The 22,860-nt window shown below is 38.8% G+C and overlaps 1 protein-coding gene across 1 annotated transcript in view; it reads right to left on the reverse strand.

Annotated features, from left to right (window-relative positions):
* The window catches only part of myo3b (myosin IIIB), a 113,246-nt gene that overhangs the window by 56,654 nt on the left and 33,732 nt on the right, over positions 1 to 22,860 (reverse strand). Inside the window, exons 13-23 of the mRNA XM_038301181.1 lie at positions 21,322 to 21,426; positions 20,898 to 20,981; positions 20,573 to 20,775; positions 20,400 to 20,498; positions 18,931 to 19,045; positions 18,703 to 18,829; positions 17,906 to 18,116; positions 16,968 to 17,115; positions 7,237 to 7,390; positions 5,384 to 5,472; positions 3,429 to 3,558 (exon numbers count right to left, since the gene is read on the reverse strand). Coding sequence (XP_038157109.1) covers positions 3,429 to 3,558; positions 5,384 to 5,472; positions 7,237 to 7,390; positions 16,968 to 17,115; positions 17,906 to 18,116; positions 18,703 to 18,829; positions 18,931 to 19,045; positions 20,400 to 20,498; positions 20,573 to 20,775; positions 20,898 to 20,981; positions 21,322 to 21,426 — 1,465 coding nt within the window. The remainder of the gene's footprint in view (positions 1 to 3,428; positions 3,559 to 5,383; positions 5,473 to 7,236; positions 7,391 to 16,967; positions 17,116 to 17,905; positions 18,117 to 18,702; positions 18,830 to 18,930; positions 19,046 to 20,399; positions 20,499 to 20,572; positions 20,776 to 20,897; positions 20,982 to 21,321; positions 21,427 to 22,860) is intronic.

Consider the following 22,860-nt stretch of genomic DNA (forward strand, 5'->3'; position numbering starts at 1 on the left):
AAAATTCTCGCACGAAAAGGGCAAAAAAATTGTACAGTGTAAGCCCAGCTTTAACACATCACACATGAAAGGATTATCTGTCCGATAAACAGGGCCTCCTTCCAAGAGGACATGTGAACTCCTCTTTAAACACAAACAAAATATAAGCAAAGAAAAAGAAAATTTTCAAGTAGAAAAACAACTTTAAGTTCTGAAAAGATGCAAACAAGCTCTACGATAACAACAGTTCGCCAGACCACTAGAGGGATCAAACATAGACTCATATTCAGAGATGGGAAGTAACGAAGTACAAATACTTCGTTACTGTACTCAAGTAGATTTTTCTGATATTTTTACTTTACTTTACTACTTATTTTTATGGCGACTTTTTACTTCTACTCCTTACATTTTTACACAAATATCTGTACTTTCTACTCCTTACATTTTAAAAAATTGGCTCGTTACTTTAGTTTTGAATCATTTTAATGGAATTACCGTTATTATTTTTCACGTCATCAATACCAAATTCAATCTAATTGGATGGGAATCTGCGTTGCATTTGACGCACCACTACAAGATGAATCGACAGATTCGGCGGTATTCATTTGCGGCAAATCATTGCAGCTTGGTGGCGGTGGCGTTAGCATAGTAGTATGGACGACGAGATGATTGAAAATGAACACAACGGAGATCTAGTCCTATTGGCAGACATCAATTTAAAATGTAGGCAACGGCATGAAAAAAGTGGTTTCTACTTTTACTTTTATACTTTAAGTAAATTTACAAGCCTGTACTTTGTTACTTTTACTTGAGTAAAGAAGTTTAATCAGTACTTCCACTTTTACCAGAGTATTTTTTTACACAAGTATCTGTACTTTTACTCAAGTACGGAAAGTGAGTACTTTTGCCATCTCTGCTCATATTGGACCATACCCTTAGTGAAGACAGAAATAGGATGCTTACCCAGGGCACATTTGGTGGGAAGACCGAAAAGGTATGTTTTTCGTTGAGCCTTTTCCTTCCATCATTTCTTTCTGAGGATTACATTTATGTATTTACTACGGGCCTGGTCCAATATGAGTTAACGGGTGACCCTTTTTTTTATATATACATGAACAGGTATCTTAACAATATTGCAGCACTTTGTAGATTTGCCATTTTTTTTAAATATATGTATTCTATTCTCACTAACAAGAACAGGATTTTGATGGTTATTTCTCAAATATTTATTCATATTTAGCTAAGTTTATTAAATTACCTAAATGCATATTTAGCTTCACTCAGGTCTGCTTTCAAGTAAAAGTAAAAGCTTTGTGTTTCTATTTACCGTGATCAAAAACCATCAATATTAGAGATGAAAGTTGTTGTTTTTTTTCAAATATTGTCACATTTCAAAGTCAATGAAGATGTTGCTTTAATTCAAACTAAATATGTACCCTCCTTGGATTGAATTAGGAGCCACATCAAATCAGACCAGGAGCTGCAAATGACGGCTACTTTATAGGGATAAAAAACAAACACCAGTAATAAATACAGCCACACTTTATGTTGTAACATCACTGTGCTGAACAAAGAACTTGCAGTCTTAGGATGTACAATCAGCAGGCCCAGGCAGCCCTGAGGCAACACACACACATACATGCATGCTGTGACTGTAGGCAGCTTGGGCCCTGGTAGGCCTTACCGAGCTGTGCCAATTCAAACACTCTGATCCCCCTCCCTCAATCTGGGAAAGACCCTGGCTCTGAGGAATTTGTCCATGCAAATACATCCTATTTCCTCCAACAAAACACCACCACATGTCCAAGCCTCAAGGACTGATTTTTCCTAAGGCTCGAGTGGACTCTCTATTCACTGCCTGGGAGATTTTCTTCTTTGTGGGGCTTTCCTAGTCCCCTGCTGCCCACAAAACACAAACAATATTACAACTACGTGTATTTTTTTTATTAGAACTTAAAACACAATGATACTATATACATTTCAGCACTGCAAAAATACAAACAAAAGAAATAAGAGGTTGGATGAAATTATCCTTTAGTTTGTTCCGAAACAAAAATATACCTCAGTTGGAGAGTCTGCAGGTCTATGAGGGTGTCCCCTAGTGGTGACACTAAAAACTCTGAAACCACCCGGGTGCAAAAACAGATTTCCATCAGATCCTCACAGATAATGGTAATTTCACAGATAACAGTGAATCTATATCGTGGAGTGGAAATGCAAATTAAATCCCCCTACAAATTCTACCCTGAAGAATAGATTTCTAATTTTCTTAAGCCATGCTGTATCTCACTTTGAACAGGGCTCCATCTTTTCCAGAGTGATAAGACACACCAGTGTTTCATAGCTTTAATCTTCAGAGATGATCTGTGCCTTCAAAAACTGCAATAAGACAACCAGACCTCCAGCTCTTAACATACACACTGCTCACACCAAGCTTTGTTAAAGGCGTTTAAGATAGTTCAAAATAAACATAAACAATTAATTTCACTGATAAATCCACACATCAGTGTGTCTTTACCTGCTGAATGATCAGCGGAAAAAAAGCTGTGAAACAAGAAAATAAAGAAGCTTTTAGACGCAAATGGCTCTACCAGTAAACAATACGGCACATCTTAGCTTCTATTCAGTGCTGCTGTTTACTGAAAAGATGAGTTCAATGCATTTGCTTTTATGGGATGCACTCCTCTGAAGCTGTTAACTGCAGGAGGAAATAGTTGAAGGCTCCCTTGTGCACAACCTGCAATAGAAGTTTACAGACACATCACAAATGTTCACAGCTTGGGTGTCTTTTATGAATAGAAGCTGCTCTTTAATGCAGCCACGACTGAAAGAAAGACTTTACAGCCCTCCCTAAAATGGATGTGGATCACATAATGTGGCTTAGCTGAAATAAAGGAAAAGCAATCTGATAATTTAAAACATCTATTAGCATTTCAGCTAAGTCAAGTGACCAGGAGGCCTCAGCTTTGGCTAATGACAAGCACATTACTCTGCCTTCATTTAAAAAACAGAAAAGAGGTGGGACGGGTTGCTTTTGTGTTCCCTAAATACTGTTTCCTCATCCCCCGGGTATTTAGAAACCTTATCATAAAATATCCCTTCCGTACCCACAATCTGCAGATAGCATTCAGCAGTGGGAAACCAAGAAAGAAAGCTTAGTGAAAATAAAAACAGAGCGCCGTGCAGAGAGCTGAGCCTCTCAAGAGATAATGGAGAGAGCAGATTTATCCGAGAATGGCGCGCAGAGGCTTGAAGTGGAGGAGGACCACTGGATGTCTGCGAGCCACGTCTTTAAGAAACGCACTTACCTGAACCTTTCTGGAAGACTCACTTATACCGTACCAAAATCACACAAACAGTTTGCCTCAAAAGTTTCCATTTCCATTAAGATGTTTGTCACAGTATTGCCTAAAATGAGTTAAAGTGCCATTATTTTTCCCTTGTTATACCTGTTTTAGTCAAAGGGCTGGAAAACAGCTGCTGTAGTAGTTTGTTCTCCGATGTTCTCAACACCAAAACAATGTCTGCAGGAAGAGTGTCCCGGTTTTTTTCCAGAAATCCATTTACATTGTACATCACCTGTGGAGCAGGACACGACAGATAGAAGCAGAACCCTTAGATTTTAAGCACCCAATCAATGCTCTAAAAACAATGATCTGTATAAGAAAAAAAAAGTCATACAGTCAGATACAGTCATACCTTGTTGGAGCTAATTGCTTACTTTTTATATGCTTTAATAACAAAAATGCCAACATTGCTTTTAGATAATTCCATTACTCCAAACACTGCTTACTTCCTTAAAACTATTGTGTTTTTTTTTTTTTTTTTTACACTTTAATAACTTATTGGGTTCTCTTTTCCCCAAGACTTTCCCAGAACATACCAGGTGCTTTTCTGAAAATTTATAGCAACTTACTAACTTTTCTGGAATACCAATGTGGAGATATAGTTGGGTATAGTTCATATAGTTCCTAACTCTGGGTGGAGAATATAGTTTTCTGACATCTTTTACTAGAGATATAGCCATTTTTAGGTCGGTTGTTAACCTACTGTCACTGTTTAGCCTCACAGCACTCGATATGGAGCACATAGAACATAGTGTATAAGCAAGAAACGAGAAGATGCCAAGCAAACTGTTTTTGATTAGGTTAGAAAAAAGTTGGGTGTGCTTTGGTGGCACAGTGGTTAGCGCACACGACCCATGAATGGAGGCCTTAGTCCTCGACTCGAGTGACCCGGGTTCGAATCTGTGGTCCTTTCCTGCATGTCTCTCCTCCTTGCTCCACCCTTTCTTGTCAGCCTACTGTCCATAAAAGCGAGCCACTAGTGCCGTAAAAAACTCAAAAAACAAAAAGATGTCATTGCTCTCTACCACTGAAACAGTGGCTACCAGGAAGAAGATAGATAGACCATTTCAACCCTTTAGACCTCTGAAGCCACCAACATCCATCCATTTTCTGACACGCTTAATCCCAATTGGGGTCAAGAGGGGATGCTGGTGCCTATCTCCAGCTGTCCACGGGTGAGAGGCGGGGTACACCCTGGACAGGTCGGAAGTCCATCGCAGGGCCCCACCAACATTACTCATGAAATTCAGTGGTGGGATGTAACGAAGTACAAGTACTTTATTACTGTACTTAAGTAAATTTTTTTGTACCTGTAATTTACTTTAGTAGATTTAATCATGGATACCTTTTACTTTTACTCCACTACATTTAACATTAAGTACTTGTACTTTTACTCCGCTGCAAATTCTATTGCTTTTCATTGCATGTTACATTCACATCACATTATGTTTTTCCTTTATTTGTTTAGTTTAGTTTGAGAGTTCCAGAAGAATTCTATTGGACATGATAAGTTTGTATTCTTTATTGTTGGAAAGAAATGTTTTCATAAAGATTCAAGTAACCGTTAGAGAGACGTCTCCATTAGTGCTTTCAAGTGGTTGCTTCAGGCCAAGCTACTGTCATCCAGGCTAGATATGCAGGAGAGGGCTTTTAGCTTGGCATTATGAAAGTTAAGATTTTTGTTCTGGAGAAAAACTGTAAGCAGTGCTTGAGTTATTGTCCGATTTTATAATGTCAATAAAGATAACCTGAAGGGCTAATTGACAACACTTGTTTAGAGCAGCTTCCCACTTTACCAAACTACTTGCTAACAATTACAAATTCAGCCCTGTTTAAAGTAATGCAATAGATAACTCAAACCATGAACTAATTTTGCATCTTGGTCTAACATCAAACTGCTGAGCATGGAGTATATATCTAAATAATCTGTGCTGTATAAAATGCAGGTATCCAACCAGGACCTTGTGTGAATCTCTGTGAATGCATTATTAAATCCCAGCTCTGTAACACTTGCAAATAAGACAGTTTGGTTTTTAATGCAAACAAACATTTGATACCTTTCCAGCATAATGCTGTATTCCAAAACAAAGGTCCATGCATTTAGGTATCCAAAAATATTTACACCGCAAATTGTCTTCAAATTTATCTGTGAACAAGATACAAAAAAAAGAATAAAACAAGGTGTTAAATAGCTTTACATATGTAATGAGCAGCAGCTATGCTGCGAAAAAATCTGTTTCTCCTTTACATGTTTCTCCTATCTGCCATTTTATAACATATAATCGTTTTAGATAATCAAATTAATTTTAATATCAAAGATGTCATGAAAAAAGACAAATTGTGATTCTCAAATAATGATTCCATTTTAAAGGAATAAAAGGTATTCAAACCAACCTGGTCATTTGTTAAAGCTACAGTGTGTAATAATTACAGGCATATAAATTCAGAAATTTAATATATTATACATAACTATGTTATTTATCATCACCTATGAGCTCAGCCTTTTAACCATAACATTTGCGTTGCCTTAGAATTCGTTATTTATAATTACATAGGAGCGGGTCTCGCAGCCATGGAGGCTGACATCTTTGCGCTACGGCAGCGCAGAGGCAACAAACTAGCGATTGCGAGATCTCCCATGACGCTCGAAAATAACTACGGCAAGTTGAGAGAGATGAACTGAGACGGTACTGAACAGTAGATGGCAGTATTATGCCTGAGAAGCGTTTAGTCTGCCTGAAACCAAAGAAGAAGAAGAAGCAGGTATACTGCGCCTCGGTAACAAGAAAGGTAAACAAGGCGGCAGGCGTGAGTGACTTTGCAAACTGTTTGGCACTGTGTGGCCAAACATCAGACGAATGGAGGATCATGCCTACTCTGTATCACAACGAAAAGCGGCGGACACCGAACCCCCGTCATCTAAGAAGCGGAAACACGACGAGAATAAACGCAAGAGTGACAAGAAACGACAAAAAACACGGATCAACATTGGCACGGCATTTACACGATGGAAGTCACTGATGGAGGAAAAAGGTTTTCAAAGTGACGCTCAAGTTGCCAGTTTTCTCTTGGACAGGTAATTAATCCTATACACACAATTGTCTAATATCACTGCAGTTTTTGGAGTACAGGATGCTCAGACCTGTCTAAAACAATAACATGCTGCGTGATGATGCTGTTACTCTCCAGTATACTTATTCAGCAACGTCCCTGACGTTTCACAGGTAATGATTCAGTAATTTTCTGTAAAATAATTTTCTGGATATATACCTCGGTTACTTCTCTCCGGCTCCTTTGGAGATCTTCAAGCCTTTCCTCCTCTGCTCTCACCCCGCTGGCTCCCCTCTCTCGCCTGGCCCCAGCTGCACGCTCACCCCGGCCTCTCTGCCCTCTTCCTTTCCCTCTTCCTTGCCTTGTAACCCCCGTGCCACAAACAAGACTTGGACTCTGTAAACGGGGAATATATATTCTTCCAGCGAACACAATCTCGCTGTTAAACTAATGACTACAATTACTTCGTCTGTTTATATCACCATGCAAAGCAGCTCACCAAAACGTCACAACGACGTAGAAAAAATAACGGGTATATTTATTATCTTAAGTCTACATGAAATCTATACCCTACACAGACTAATGAAATACTATCTGTAAAATTATCTATGTAAACAAACCTCATCACTTGAGAAGGTAGGTGATGCGGACGTCGTGGAAGACATTTTGTCCCGTAACGCTCGCCGTACTGTTGGGGGGGAGAAGCGGTGGGGGGGAGACGTTCATGTTGCTGCAGTCTGCAGTCTGACCGCTAGATGTCGCTGAAAATTACACACTGTAGCTTTAAAAACTCAAAACCCCTTAAAGAACTGCAGCTCTTAAAAGGGAACAAAACTTTCCAGTGTAATTACAATCTTACCTACAAGGGTCTGATCAGTGGCCTGGGGGAAGCGACTCTCCTCATCCATTAAGGACAACAGGCCCATGGGCTTCTGCAGGAACATGTCCAGAATGGGCCTGTTGTCCTCATACTCCACCAGGCTGGCATCTACTCCCTCGCTCTGGTATTCCATCTAATTAGGAGCAAAAAAAATAGAATAAACCAGCTAATAGTTTTTCTAAATGACCCAATTAAATAATCTGGGGTAAAAACAGTATTATTTGTGCATGTGCATTTGTATGGGGGGGTTTCATAATCAGCTCAACCAAAGCTCTGCAGCTGTATGTGTGTTTGTGTGCGCTTGTTTCTGTGGTTTAAGTTTACAGCATAATAGATTGAATGCATATACAGAGCAGCACCAAACTAACAAATAGAGCCACTTACTTATTCATAATTTATTTCAATGTGCAAATAACCCGCAGTGGTATCCTCTTATTGCATCTACTTAACTTCACATCAAAAAGTTATATTAAATATATATTTTACTAATAAAGGAGCACCAATGTTTCTAAACCATCTTCATGTTTAAGTCATCAACTTAGAATAATCAGTCTGAGCACAGCAGCACTAAAGACATGCAACACAAATAAAGATTCATCTTGTTCACAAAGAGTGGACTGCAGCTGGAGTGAGTGCTTCAAGAACCACCACACACAGACGTATGAAAGACATGGGTTTCTGCTGTCGCATTCCTTGTGTCAAGCCACTCTTGAACCACAGACAGCGTCAGAAGCGTCTTGCCTGGGCTAAAGAGAAACAGGACTGGACTGCTGGTGAGTGGTCCAAAGTCATGTTCTCTGATGAAAGTAAATTTTGCATTTCCTTTGGAAATCAAGGTCCCAGAGTCTGGAGGAAAAGAAGAGAGGCACTTCATCCACGTTGCTTGAAGTCCAGTGTAAAGTTTCCACAGTCAGTGATGGTTTGGGGTGCCATGTCATCTGCTGGTGTTGGTCCATTGTGTTTTCTGAGGTCCAGGGTCAACGCAGCCACATACCAGGAAGTTTTAGAGCACTTCAATTCAATTCAGTTTATTTATATAGCGCCAAATTCACAACACATGTCATCTCAAGGCACTTTACAGTTCAACCAGATCATACAGTCAAATTGATACAAAGTTTTCTATCTAAGGAAAACCAGTTGATTGCATTGACTCATTGACTCAAATACAATCCCCCACACTAAGCATGCTTGTAGCGACAGTGGAGAGGAAAAACTCCCTTTTAACAGGAAGAAACCTCCAGCAGAACCAGGCTCAGTGTGAGCGGCCATCTGCCGAGGCCGACTGGGGTTCAAGGAGACAGAAGCAGAGATACAAAAAGCAGCTGTAAAAGGCGGCCCCGTCCAGGAAACACACAGCCAGGCAGACGAGCTCCAAGGCAGCTCCCATGCCAGAGGACGAAGAGAGCACATCCACTCAGTCACGGTCAGAGAAACAGGACCACACTGGAAAACAGGCCGATCTCCAACATCTATTAACAAGGGTGTTGATAGAAGCAGCACAGCTGATGTTTTTTTCCAGGATGACGTCACAGCCAAACAGGAACAGACGAGGCAAAGCTACTCTGAGGAAAAGCAGAGAGAGCAGAAGGTTAGAGATTGAACTAACAGATTCTGCAGAATAGGAGAACAGAGAGAGAATGAAGCAGAATGATGAAATGGGGGTCCCTATGTCCTCCAAAAGTCTAAGCCTATAGCAGCATAACTATAGAGATAGCTCAGGATAACCTGAGCCACCCTAACTATAAGCTTTATCAAAAATGAAAGTTTTAAGCCTAGCCTTAAAAGTAGACAGGGTGTCTGCCTCACGGACTAAAACTGGTAGTTGGTTCCACAGGAGAGGAGCCTGATAACTAAAAGATCTGCCTCCCATTCTACTTTTAGAAATTCTAGGAACCACTAGTAAACCTGCAGATTGAGAGCGAAGTGCTCTGTTAGGAACATAAGGAACAATCAGATCTCTGATATAAGATGGAGCTTGGCCATTTAAGGCTTTATATGTGAGAAGGAGGATTTTAAATTCTATTCTTGATTTAACAGGAAGCCAATGAAGAGAAGCCAGGATAGGAGAGATATGATCTCTCTTTTTCATTTTCATTAGAACTCTGGCTGCAGCATTTTGGATCAGCTGAAGGCTTTTAACTACAGTTTGTGGACTTCCTGATAGTAAAGAATTACAATAGTCCAGCCTTGAAGTAACAAATGCATGGACTAGTTTCTCAGCATCACCCCTGGACAGGATATTTCTAATTTTTGCAATGTTCCTCAGATGAAAGAAGGAAATTCTAGAAACCTCTTTGATATGGGATTTAAATGACAGGTCCTGATCAAAAATAACACCAAGATTTTTTACTTTATTATCTGAAATCAGTTTAATCCCATCCAAATGAAGTGACTGGCTAATCAGTTTCTTTTTCAGAGACTCTGGTCCAAAGACTATAACTTCTGTTTTGTCTGCATTCAGAAGCAGAAAATTAAGAGTCATCCAGGTTTTTATGTCTTCAAGACATTCCTGTAATCTATGTAATGGGTTAGCTTCATCTGGATTTATAGACAGATATAGCTGGGTATCATCAGCATAACAGTGGAAATTAATCCCATGCTGTCTAATAATTCTACCAATTGGGAGCATGTATAAAGTAAAGAGAATTGGTCCTAGCACTGATCCCTGTGGTACTCCACAGGTAACCTTTGAGCGTGTTGAAGATCTATCATTAACATGAACAAACTGAATTCGATCAGATAGATAAGATTTAAACCAGTCTAGTGCTGTTCCTTTAATTCCAACAAAATATTCAAGTCTTTCTAAAAGAATATTATGGTCAACTGTATCAAATGCAGCACTAAGATCCAACAGGACGAGCACAGATACAAGTCCATTATCTGAGGCCATGAGAATATCATTAGTGACTTTCACCAGAGCTGTTTCAGTGCTATGATGAGCTCTAAAGCCAGACTGAAACTCTTCAAAAAGTTCATTATGGTGGAAGTGATCGCAAACTTGTTTGGCAACTACTTTCTCAAGAATTTTGGATAAGAAAGGAAGATTGGATATAGGTCTATAATTGACCAAGTCATCTGGATCAAGAGACGGTTTCTTAAGCAGAGGTTTAATTACAGCAATCTTAAAAGCTTTAGGTACATATCCCTGTAACAGAGATAGATTAATCACATCTAAAATGGAGGAGGAGATCAAAGGGAATACCTCCTTAAATAACCTGGTTGGAACTGGATCTAACATACAAGTTGAAGGCTTAGATGAAGACAATAATTTTGCTAATTCAGAGAGTTCAACTGGATCAAAGCAGTCTAAACCCGGTTCAGATTCCATGACTACCTCAGGTACAATCGCGGATAGAGGAGTGCTTATGATCTTATTTTTAATAAGATCAATCTTATTTATAAAGAATCCCATAAAATCATTGCTGCTAAGAGCAGGTGGAATGGACGGTTCAACAGAGCTATGGCTCTGGGTGAGTTTGGCAACTGTATTAAAAAGAAATCTAGGATTATTCTTATTCTCCTCTATTAATGAGGAGAAGTATGCTGCTCTTGCTTTACAAAGGGTCCTCTTATACAGCAGTAAACCATTTTTCCAGACTAGGAAGGACTCTCGCACGCCTGTGGAGCGATATTTTCTCTCCAGTTTCCTAGCATTTTGCTTCAAAGTACGCAGCTCTGCATTAAACCAAGGAGCAAGCTTTCTATTTTTAACGGTTTTCATTTTCAAAGGAGCTGCGTTGTCTAAGGCAATACGCAGAGAACTAGCAACCCCCTCAACAAAATCATCAACCTGTGAAGGGGAATAAGCTAAGCTTTTGCACTCTGCAGCACTGCTCAGTGACACAGAGCAGAGAGAAAGTGAAGCAGATTCTTTAAAATTTATAACTGCACTATCTGATAAAGATCTACTAAAATTGAACCTTCTTTTGGGGGAGGAGAACTCTGTTAAAGTAATCCTGAAGGTTATTAGAAAGTGGTCAGAGAGGACAGGGTTGTGAGGAAATACTGTTATTTCTTCACATTCTATGCCGTATGTCAGCACAAGATCCAAAGTATGAAGATGAGAATGCGTGGGACTATTCACAATTTGAACAAAGCCAATAGTGTCTAAGATAGCATTAAAGGCTGCTCTTAAGCTATCGCCTTCAATGTCAGCATGGATGTTAAAATCTCCCACTATGATGACCCTGTCAGTATTTAATACCAAATCAGAAAGGAACTCTGAAAACTCATCTAAAAATTCAGAGTAAGGACCTGGTGGACGATACAAAGTTACAAAAAGAAGAGGTTTTCTTGCCTTGAAATTTGGATCAGGGAAATTAAGGGTTAAATGTTCAAAAGAGTTGTAGGAATTAATTGTTTTGGGAGTAATCAGTAAGTCAGACTCGAAGATTGTTGCTACTCCTCCTCCTCGCCCAGAACTTCTGGGGATGTGAAAATTTAAATAGCTTGAAGGAGTTGCCTCATTTATGCTCACATAATCCTCTTGCTGCAGCCAGGTTTCTGTAAGGCCGCGGTTCTCAAAGTGTGTGGCGCGACCCACTGGTGGGGAATTGAGACGTGACAGGTGGGGCGCGCCAAGTTCCGATGTGTGTGTGTGTGTATGTGTGTGTGTGTGTCGTGTGACTATAAATGTAGAACGTGTGAGAGCAAACTGTCCTTATAGCTGTATGTTGCCGCTTTTTAGACCAATCAAACCCACAAAGTAATCCTTACTAGCCTACATGCAGAACATTAGATATGAGAAAAGTTTCACCTGGAACTGAAGTGCCAAAATAATGATTGACGTGACGTCGGCATATTATTTGTAACGGAATAAACTTTCGCGCCCCAGTGTTGCCAACTCCGCGACTTTGTCGCTATATTTCAGACCCCTCCAGCGACTCTTTTTCAAAAAAGCGACAAATCTAGCGCCTTTTGGAGACTCTTACGTGAAAGCACGTATCGTTCCTTTTCTTGTCCTCCAGCGGCAGGTGCTGCCGTGGGGCGCCTCCCCCATCCCAACCCCGTTCTCCCCCGCTATTGCAGGAGTCCTCTCAGAGACACAGCATGTGCATCCAGACTGCAAATAAAGCGCACATGCGCCGGGATTGACGGCGCAGGTTGATCATAAATAACTGAATTTGAAATATTTTATCTTAAATAAATAGGACCAGTTTATTGACATGACGTCTGACTCCACCCTAAGGCTCAGGTTTAATGCTCAGACTCTTAGTGAATTCTGGTTTGGAGTGGAGAGGGAGTATCCACTCATCGGGCAGAGAGCTGTGTGCATTCTTCTTCCCTTTGCCACATCATGTCTCTGTGAGATGGGCTTTTCAGCTGCTGCTTCAATGAAAACAAAATACAGATCTCAGCAGAACATTGAGCATGACTTGAGAGTGGCAGTATCAAGCCTGCAACCCCGTTTTGAGAAAATGTGCAATGCAAAACAGGCTCATTGCAGCCACTAATGCAGGGATAAATAGACCTGTCTTGCCAGATGGATTTCACTTCTTTTCTTTTATTAACAGATTGCAGAGTGGAACTTTAATTTTTTCTATCTTTGAGCTTGATACAAATTTTGACACAGCTGCATTTTTATTTTCTTTATTTTTGAGCTTGCTGTCTTTTGATGTAGATAGTTTGTATTTAGATACTACTTGTTCAATAAAATTGGAACATTTTAAGATTGTTGCGTATTTCATTAGCATTGTGTTGGGGCGATGGGGACAGGTGGGGCTTGAAAATTCCCCCTTGTCCAAAGTGGGGAATGACAGAAAAAGTTTGAGAACCACTGCTGTAAGGCAAAACAAGTCAATGTGATTATCACAAATCAAGTCATTAACTAGTAGACTTTTAGAGGAAAGCGATCTTATGTTAAACAGACCGCATTTAATTGTTTTAACTTTTTCCCCAATTGGAGTTATTTTGATTTTAATTAGATTATCATGATTTACTCCTTTGGGAATCTTTGCTAATTTATTAGATTTTGGTCGTGGGCAAGACACTGTCTGGATGGAGTAAAGAGTGGGTAACAGTAGAGAAGCTGCAGAGATGTGTGTTAAACTACAACTCTGCTTCCTGGTCTGCACCCTGGGTGGTCAGGGTTTTGGAGGACTAATAAATGTGGCCAGATTCCTAGAAAGAAGAGCTGCACCATCCAAAGTGGGATGGATGCCGTCTCTCCGAATCAGACCAGGCTTTCCCCAAAAGGATTGCCAATTATTAATGTAGCCCACGTTGTTTTCAGGGCACCACCTAGACAACCAGCGATTGAATGACGACATGCGGCTAAACATGTCATCACTGGTCAGATCAGGGAGGGGACCAGAGAAAATTACGGAGTCCGACATTTTTTTGGCAAACTTACACACCGAAGCAACACTAATTTTAGTGACCTCCGATCGGCGTAACCGGGTGTCATTACCACCAGCGTGAATAATAATCTTACTGTATTTAACCTTATCCTTAGCCAGTAGTTTCAGGTAGGATTTGATGTCGCCCGTTCTGGCCCCCGGCAAACATTTGACTATGGTCCCTGGTGTCTCTAATGCCACGTTTCTGACTATGGAGCTGCCAATCACCAGAGTGGGCTTCTCAGTGGGTGTGTCACTGAGTGGGGAAAACCGGTTAGAAACGTGAACGGGTTGGTGGTGACCAGTGGGCAGAGATCCACGACTACGCTTTCTGCGTACAGTTACCCAATCGCCTGGCTGCTCAGGCACTTTTGGAGGACAGCTACGTGGGGGGCCTACTTCAACAGCCTGAAGCCTGGATTCTAACTCTGACACCCTCGCCTCCAAAGCTACAAAAATACTACACTTATTACACATCCCATTATCACTAAAGGAGGCAGAGGAATAACTGAACATCTGACACAGAGAGCAGGAGAGAGGAGAGGAAGAACGAAGAGTTGGAAAAGAGTCAAGGGAGGGAGAGAGAGAAGCCATAGCAATGCTAAGCTAGCGCTAGCCTAGGCTAGCTACTTCTTGCTATCAGAAATAAAACCGTGTGAAACTGACAAGTGCTCAGTAGAAAAGTGCAGCAGAAGGTGCTATGTTTTAAAGTAGTCAGTTAGAGTTACTTAGATACAGAGATATCACAGAGAAAATAACTTAACTTCAGATGGAGATCCTCTGAACAGCTGCACACTCAGTTGCACACTCAGTTAATCCAAACAGGAAGTGAACAGGTCCAAACAGGAAGCAAACTTCATGCTTCCTGCAGCTGACCAACTTTTTGGAGATGCAGATTTCATTTTCCAACAGGACTTGGCACCTGCACACAGTGCCAAAGCTACCAGTACCTGGTTGAAGGACCATGGTATCCTTGTTCTTAATTGGCCAGCAAACTCTCCTGACCTTAACCCCATAGAAAATCTATGGGGTATTGTGAAGAAGAAGATGCAATACACCAGACCCAACAATTCAGAAGAGCTAAAAGCCACTATTAGAGCAACCTGGGCTATCATAACACCTGAGCAGTGCCACAGACTGATCGACTCCATGCCACGCCGCATTGCTGCAGTAATACAGGCCAAAGGAGGCCCAACTAAATACTGAGTGCTGTACATGCTCATACTTTTCATGTTCATACTTTTCAGTTGGCCAACATTTCTATAAATCCTTTGTTTTTATTGGTCTTCAGTAATATTCTAATTTTCTGATATGATGAATTTGAGATTTTCATTTGTTGTCATTTGTAATCATCAAAATTAAACAAAATAAACATCTGAAATATATGAGTTTGTATGTAATGTATGAATATAATATACAAGTTTCACTTTTTAAATGGAATTACTGAAATCAATCTACTTTTTCATGATATTCTAATTTTATGACCAGCACCTGTATGTGGAAGAAGCTTTGCTCATCACACTAATAAAAAAAAAACAATAAATACGGTGGTGGCAGCATCATTCTGTGGGGTTGTCTTTCTCCAGCAGAAATGGGGAAATTGGTCAGAGGTGATAGACTGAGATAAAGACAGAAGTAAAAGCTTTAAAAGGAAGCAAAAGACTTGAGAAGAAAGTGGAAGTTTACATAACAGGAAAGAAACCCTAAACAGCCACGTGGAGAAAGGATAAAATAGTTCATTTAAAAATATCCTCATCTGTTAGATTGGTCGAGTTAAACTGGGTGTCTTAATCTAGTGGAGAACAGAGATGGCAATAGTACTCACTTTCCGTACTTGAGTAAAAGTACAGATAATTGTGTTAAAAAATACTCTGGTAAAAGTGGAAGTACTGATTAAACTTCTTTACTCAAGTAAAAGTAACAAAGTACAGGCTTGTAAATTTACTTAAAATATAAAAGTAAAAGTAGAAACCACTTTTTTCATGCCGTTGCCTACATTTTAAATGGATGTCTGCCAATAGGACTAGATCTCCGTTGTGTTCATTTTCAATCATCTCGTCGTCCATACTACTATATTAACGCCACCGCCACCAAGCTGCAATGATTTGCCGCGAATGAATACCGCCGAATCTGTCGATTCCTCTTGTAGTGGTGCGTCAAATGCAACGTAGATTCCCATCCAATTAGATTGAATTTGGTATTGATGACGTGAAAAATAATAATGGTAACTCCATTGAAACGATTCAAAACTAAAGTAAGGAGCCAATTTTTTAAAATGTAAGGAGTAGAAAGTACAGATATTTGTGTAAAAATGTAAGGAGTAGAAGTAAAAAGTCACCATAAAAATAAGTAGTAAAGTGAAGTAAAAATATCAGAAAAATCTACTTGAATACAGTAACAAAGTATTTGTACTTCGTTACTTCCCATCTCTGGTGGAGAATTAGTGGGAATATTTTTAAACTGACCTCCACAGTTGAAAAATACTGTATCACAACTGTAGCAGCTGAGGATCAAACTTTTAGGTAACTTTCAGGTCATTTTCCTTTATTTAGAAATGCAGCATGGCCATGATGTACTAACATTTTAAATATTTAGGGGGAAGGAATACTTTTACAAACATTACAGTTCAATTATGATCCTTTACATGAATCCTACTGACTGAGCAGAGGAAAATTTGCCAGCAGGCAGGAGTGGGGGCCTAGTGGTTGGGGGCATTGCAGTGCTTGGAATCAAAAGGTTCTGAGTTCAAGCCCCACTCCCACAGCCTGCACTCTGGGTCCCTGAGCAAAAGACCCTTAACCCCACACTGCTCTCGGGTGCCCCACAATGGCAGCCCACTGCTCCCCAACGGGATGGTTTACATGCAGAGAGAGTATTTCTTGCTTTGTACTTGTGTAATGACAATACAGTTGAATTCTATTCTAATCTAGAATATATTCTATTCTAAATTTTCCTCCTGTAGTTTGTACTTTAGTTCAGCATCAGTAACAAAACAACTTTTCCTTCTTACCGAAAAACAGCTATTGTGTTCCAATTAAAAGCATTATATTAAAAGGATTTTTCCATTAATGTCTGTTCAGTTCCATCAAGCAAAAAGACTTGAAACGTTTCAAAGTAAACAACTTCATTAAATCAATTAAGACTAATTTTGTGGCGCACAACAGTATAAATACTCCTCTGCTTCTTACTAACAAGCAAGAGAGCAATTTAAGAACAAACAAATAAATAAGAACGGAGAAAAAATTATTTCCACAACAGGATGATTTAAAGGACTTGTTCTTTGCGTCTTTCACAACATTAGAAGAGCAGTTTGAGCTCATGAATTTGCAAGTTTATCATTCTCATCATCTTCTGTAGTAAAAAAAAACTCACCTGTTCGAGAGCAAAAATGTGCTGGTTGAAATAAAACTGGATCTGCTCATTTGCAATGTTGATGCACAACTGTTCAAATGAGTTCTTCTTGAAGTTTTCAAATCCAAAGATGTCCAGGATTCCCACATTCATGCAGCTTTCCGCAGCACTTCAAAGGAGAAAAGGGGGACAAACAAACTTATTCTTCTGTGTTTGAGGAAGCAGCAAATCCCCCGGCAACCGTAGTAATTGATAAAACTTTAATGATCAAGTTCAACCCATATACAGAGTTGGATCTGGACGGCCTAGTCAGAGAGGATATTTCAGACATCGGGAATTATAAAAGCTCAGTGAGTGGTTTTGCATTAGTCTCACACCTCTGTTTTTTATTAATTACCGGTATGTGTATAAACAAAACATTTTTTATAGCGTTATAGAAAGAAATAAAATGGTTTTATATGATATTTTACATATGTAGATGCTGCTGCTTCTTAAGTAGTCATTCCCAGTAGGAGGTAAAGGTCACCTTAAAGGGCTGCCCTGTCCAGTTATTAACCGCAATAAGAAATCAGCCCAGATGAGCTGAATTCAGACAGGAACTCCGGCTTTTTCTCATTGCTTAAAGACGACTCTTTGACACTCAACGCTCATTTTTATAAAGGAATTCTTTTGGATCAATGCAGAGCCTCTTTGGTGTCTCTCTGAAGTCTTTTTAATCATCTGAACATTATTTTCTCAGCACGCAACTCTGTATCAAAAATTTATTACAACTTTTTCTGCTCTTCTTTGGCTTGACTTGTGCGTGCCCATTGATATTCTCTTCTGCATGTTTGCATCCACCCCTGCAGACTTCCAGAGGTCATCAGGGCTTTACAGAGGTTCTGTGCAGGTGTTTAAGACAATCAAGGAAGACAGCCTTGAAATCTGCAAAGATCTTCATCATTAGCACCCTCTCTCACCAGATATTCATGTCGGGCTGCAGCAGCGAGTTGATTCGGTTGACAATCCAGCTAAAGAGGCGTCCGTACAAGGCCTTGGACATGGCGTCTCGGACGTCGGCGGCTTTGTCGACGGTGTTGGTGCGGATGATGGTCTCGCCTCTTGTAACCACACACTGAGATGTCAGCGCCTCCTGAAGCTCCTCAGAGCCGATGCTGAGCAGAGACGCAGCTGAGAAAAAATGACAATTCGTTTTAATTCTAGGATTTACCTCTAAAATAAAACCCAAAATGTTATTTAGAAAGAGTGAGGTAGCTTCAGGGGAATTTGATAAAAACAAGAAACAGGTTCTTAATGCTCCTATAAATCCTACAAAGGGTTCATATAAATGCATTTTAAGAAATGTTTACAAAATTTCGCAAAAATTGTTTAAAGGTGAATGCATCGATGACTGCATTTACATATGTGGTATTATTGGTGTATTATTACCTCCAATAATATTCAGACCAATTTTCATAAGTAAAGAATTTTATTTTAGTTACACATAAGGCTGGTCACCCGTTTGCCAAGGGCTATGACAGTCTGCCATCTTAAAAGTTCAAACGCTGGAAAAGGATAGAATAGTACTAATACTAAGAATAACAACACGTTGCTTCCAGCTCATTGTGAATGAGAGGCGGTGGTGAAGGTCATTTGGAGCAGTCAGCTGTTCCCACTGCCACTAAAAGCCAGGTGTTCCCTGGTTTAAACAGGTTTTTCGGCCAGTTGGAAATGGGTTTAAGATTACAGACTGTCAAGAGCTCAGGGTCAATCTCACCGTTTTCCAAGGCCTCTGAGTTAGGAACGTCACTCTTATCTGTGTGGTTATGAGATGTGATGGCAGTAAATTCAATATTGCCTGTGTTTAGAATGCCTGACAGAATCCTGTAAACAGAGTTGACTTCCTGAAAAAAAGAAAAAAAACAGTAAAAAAAAAAAAGTCCAGTTATTATTGCACCTTTACAAAATACTTAAATACTTAAAGTATATAAGTTATGAAAAGTACTTCTTCTGTGAAGCCAATATTTCTAAAACACTCTTGAATTGCATCAAACTGCTCCTTGTACAGTTTCCTTGAGAGGATGTCCTGCATCACTTTACACTGCTGGCTGTCAATGTACCTGCAGAGACATATTAGGAGTGGAGCTGTAAGGTGTCAACATGTTTAATTCCCTTCTATACCAATATAAAAGGGTAGTTAAACATATCAGTCTTTATACTGGTGTTGATGATAATAAATGCTAAATTCCAAAACCAAAGTAAAAACAGATACAAGTAAACGTCTGAACATTCGTTTTACTTTCCCCACATTTGACAGTGAAAAATAGAAGTTCATTGGTTCAATATCAAACTAGTTATACAAATCATACAAATATATCTATTGGTCTTTGTGCAGAGAAAAATGCACATATAACCATGTGCTAGATTGAAGGTGTTGGAATAGTACTGGACAGCATATAGGAAGTGGATGGTCTTCAAATCTAAAATTTTATAGAATCTTGAAAAAACACTCAACATAAAACTTTATCACAATAGTTGTTTTAAAGTGGAAAAAGTATTTGCCCCTTTGTTCTCCTTTTGTTTTATTTTCCTAAAAGGCTTGTAGAGGGCAATCTAAATGTTAGATATTTGTAATCAAAGTAAACACTAGAGATGCACAACAGTTAGAATCTCAAGTATCAACCTAATAGCAATGTATACAGTGTTGTTAAGGACTATTATTAGGATATTTTACCTAAGGGACACGACAGGTAAATTCTACATGTCAATATTATATAAGAAACATTCATTCATTCATTTACAGTATTAGTAGTGAGGTAGTGGTTGGGATCACAGAGGAAAAAAAGACTCTAGAAATGTGGATTAGTCATAACTGGTATTATCATTACAATATTCATCAATAGCAAAGCAGATTTTTCCCAAATTTAAAGCCCCTAAGGCTTCTTCAAATAGTGGTTACATTTATTAAGCAACAAAGTTAGAAACCAAACTTATCACTATATGGAAAGATAAACTGCACCATTCTAAAGTAATATTTAAACTGTCCCCTAATGCCCTGACCTGTAGTGGTCAGGCATCATGAAGGTTCCAGGTCCAAGAAAATGAGAGCCACTACCATACATAGTCTTTGCTGTGGCTCATCAACCAAAACGACTCCAAGAGTGTATTCACTACGAGTCTAAGAGGTCACATAAAAACCCAAAACAACATGTACTGTAACTTTCTGCAGGCTCACTCCCCTCAGTTAACGACAATGTGTTGTTTTGTGAAATACTAGTATTTGAAATCCGAAACATGTAACAAAGGAGCAAAAACAGAAGAGATCTGTGAGGGACCTGAACTTCATATAGCAGGAAACATATTTTATTTTAAAGGTAGGTTAAGTAAGAGATTAACTTGTGATCAGATTTATATGCGTTATATCAGGGTAATGCATAAACAGCATAAATCAGCGTATTAAGGTGCAGGACAAACCGGGGAGGCGTCCCGTCTGGCAGCCTGTATGTCTTCAGCTTGGATTGGTGGTAAAGTCCAGCATATATGTAGTAAAATATGTGAAAGTTCTTTTCTCCCCTGAATAGACAACAAACAGCTGTCAGCAGCATAACACAAATTTAAATGTGAAACAAATGAAAGGATTCACTCACGCAGCTTGTTTGATGACCCTTGATTTCTCCAGCAAATATTCAGAGATTTTGGCCCCGATGACCGCTCCAGTTGGCGTGAACTTCATCTCCAGATATTTACCAAAGCGGCTGGAGTTGTCATTTATAGCTGTGCAGGCATTACCGAAGGCTTCGACAAGAGGGTTGACCTGCAATATTTTCTCCCGGAGAGTCTTGTTGTTTGCCTATGATAGACATCAATTACATGTGATGATTCTCAGTCAGAGGGAAAAGACCGCTTTAAAATATATGAACTTCAGTATTTAAAAAGTTGCCAATGGATAAAATAAACATAAAGGGAGGATACCTTTCCTAAAAAGGTGAGATGTTGAACAATCAAATGAGCGCTTTCTGTCTTTCCTGCTCCACTCTCTCCACTGATGATGATGCACTAATAAACAGGAAATACAAACTCTTACCCAATTACCATATTACCTGTACACATTTTCTTCATTTTTTTTAACTCTCAGTACTTAAGAATACAGCCTACTTCTGAAAAAATACCTGCTAATTTTACAGATGAAAAACAGCAAAGTTGAGCAAGTGGAATTTGAGTAAAAAAAGGGTCTACTTTGCTCTCTGTTTACTATTTAGAGTGGAAAGAGAAATTTAACTTAAATCTAGACTACACTACATGAAAGGTAACTATATTTTTGCATGTCATGAAATGTAATAAAAGTATTCTGCATATAAGGCTTCATGAGTTAATGAACGATATTCCTCCAGAGGACCTGGTCTTTGCAGAATGTCACCATTCCTTGGTACGCTGCATCTGCTGTGGCAAAGATGTGTGGAGGGTTGTCAGCTCTTTTTACACCATGGTATAGCTTAGAAAACTGAGAAAGAAGAAAACATATATTTTTAAGAAGGAGTGCATTGTTTTAAATTCACATTTGCAGTCCACTTAAATTCAGATGAGTCTGAATCAATGTGGCTGAGAAATGTAAAGACTTTTGAACTGTTCAGTTTTTACCTATTTAGCCCCAATTCTCCCATTTACCATTTCCATCCTTATTTAAGTTTGTATACACAAAAAAATAATGATGACAATTTGCTAAAGATAGGAAACTTATATTATACATATTTATATTTAATAATATATGAACATTAGCAGCTATTACTGTTTTAGGAATAGCTGTATCCTGAAACAGGATACGAACTATCAGTGTGAGCGTGAATGGGTGAATGACTGAATGTAAAGCACTTTGTCAAGTCGTCTGACTTGAAAAGGCTCTATTTAAGTACAGGCCATTTACCATTTACCACATTGTTAATAATTTATGTATGAATGTTATGACAAGAGAATTTCTGAGCCCTGCAAGGGAGATGTAGAAAAAAATACTTTTTTTTTTTTTTTTTTTTTTTTTTTTATATCTTGAACATTTTTGTGAGATCCTGCAAACTCTGAGATGTTAACATTGGCCTTAACCACTGCAGTAATGGATTGGCCAATAAACACATCCAATCAGTGGTTGGAAAAAGGAACAGGTTTCATAAATATGGTCAGACCATCCCTCACAGAGTTTTGTAGAGCATGCAATGGTAATAAATAATGGTAGTAATGCTGGCTTTCAACAATTCAATTCCATTCAATTAAATTCAGTTCAACTCAACTCAACTACATTTAAAGTCAATTAATTTATATAATAACTCATTAATACCAAAAGGAAATTCAGTAATCCACGTCATCTGCCAAGCACATGTTCAATGTGTTTATTATTTAAGTCCAAATGTCCTCCATTTGGCTTAAGCATCACAGAACATATCCATGTTAACATGACAAAGAATTTTTAGAAATCTGGCAAATATTTTGTAGGATCTTCCTAAAAGACCAGTGTACTTTTTTTTTCTCTCCATATCCCTTATTGTAGGTCAGTAAAAAAAAAAAAAATAAATAAAAAAATAATAATAATAAAAAAATAAATAAATAAATAAAAAAAAAATATATATATTTTTTTTTTTTTTAAGGCTAGAAATGTTAGGCGATGACTGAAACAGTTATCTCAGACAAAATATAAACAATTAACAGCTACTTTTTTATTCTGAACCTGTCAAAGTTGGTTGACAATGTTCAAGCAGAGAACTATAGACATAATTGAATGTTTTTTAATTTCTATCTGAGCTGAATTAAGCAATTATTTTAGTAAATTGTGTAATGGCTAAACACTGTAACAGATATGTGGTAGATGAAAATGTCTATTGGTGGAGACAGTCATGTATGAAACTTCAAATTAAAATATTTTTTTATTGCTCAAAGCAACATTGTGGCT

This window comes from Cyprinodon tularosa, unplaced genomic scaffold (assembly GCF_016077235.1).
Source record: "Cyprinodon tularosa strain WSP-4 unplaced genomic scaffold, ASM1607723v1 ctg463, whole genome shotgun sequence".
Classification (NCBI taxonomy): Eukaryota; Metazoa; Chordata; class Actinopteri; order Cyprinodontiformes; family Cyprinodontidae; genus Cyprinodon; species Cyprinodon tularosa.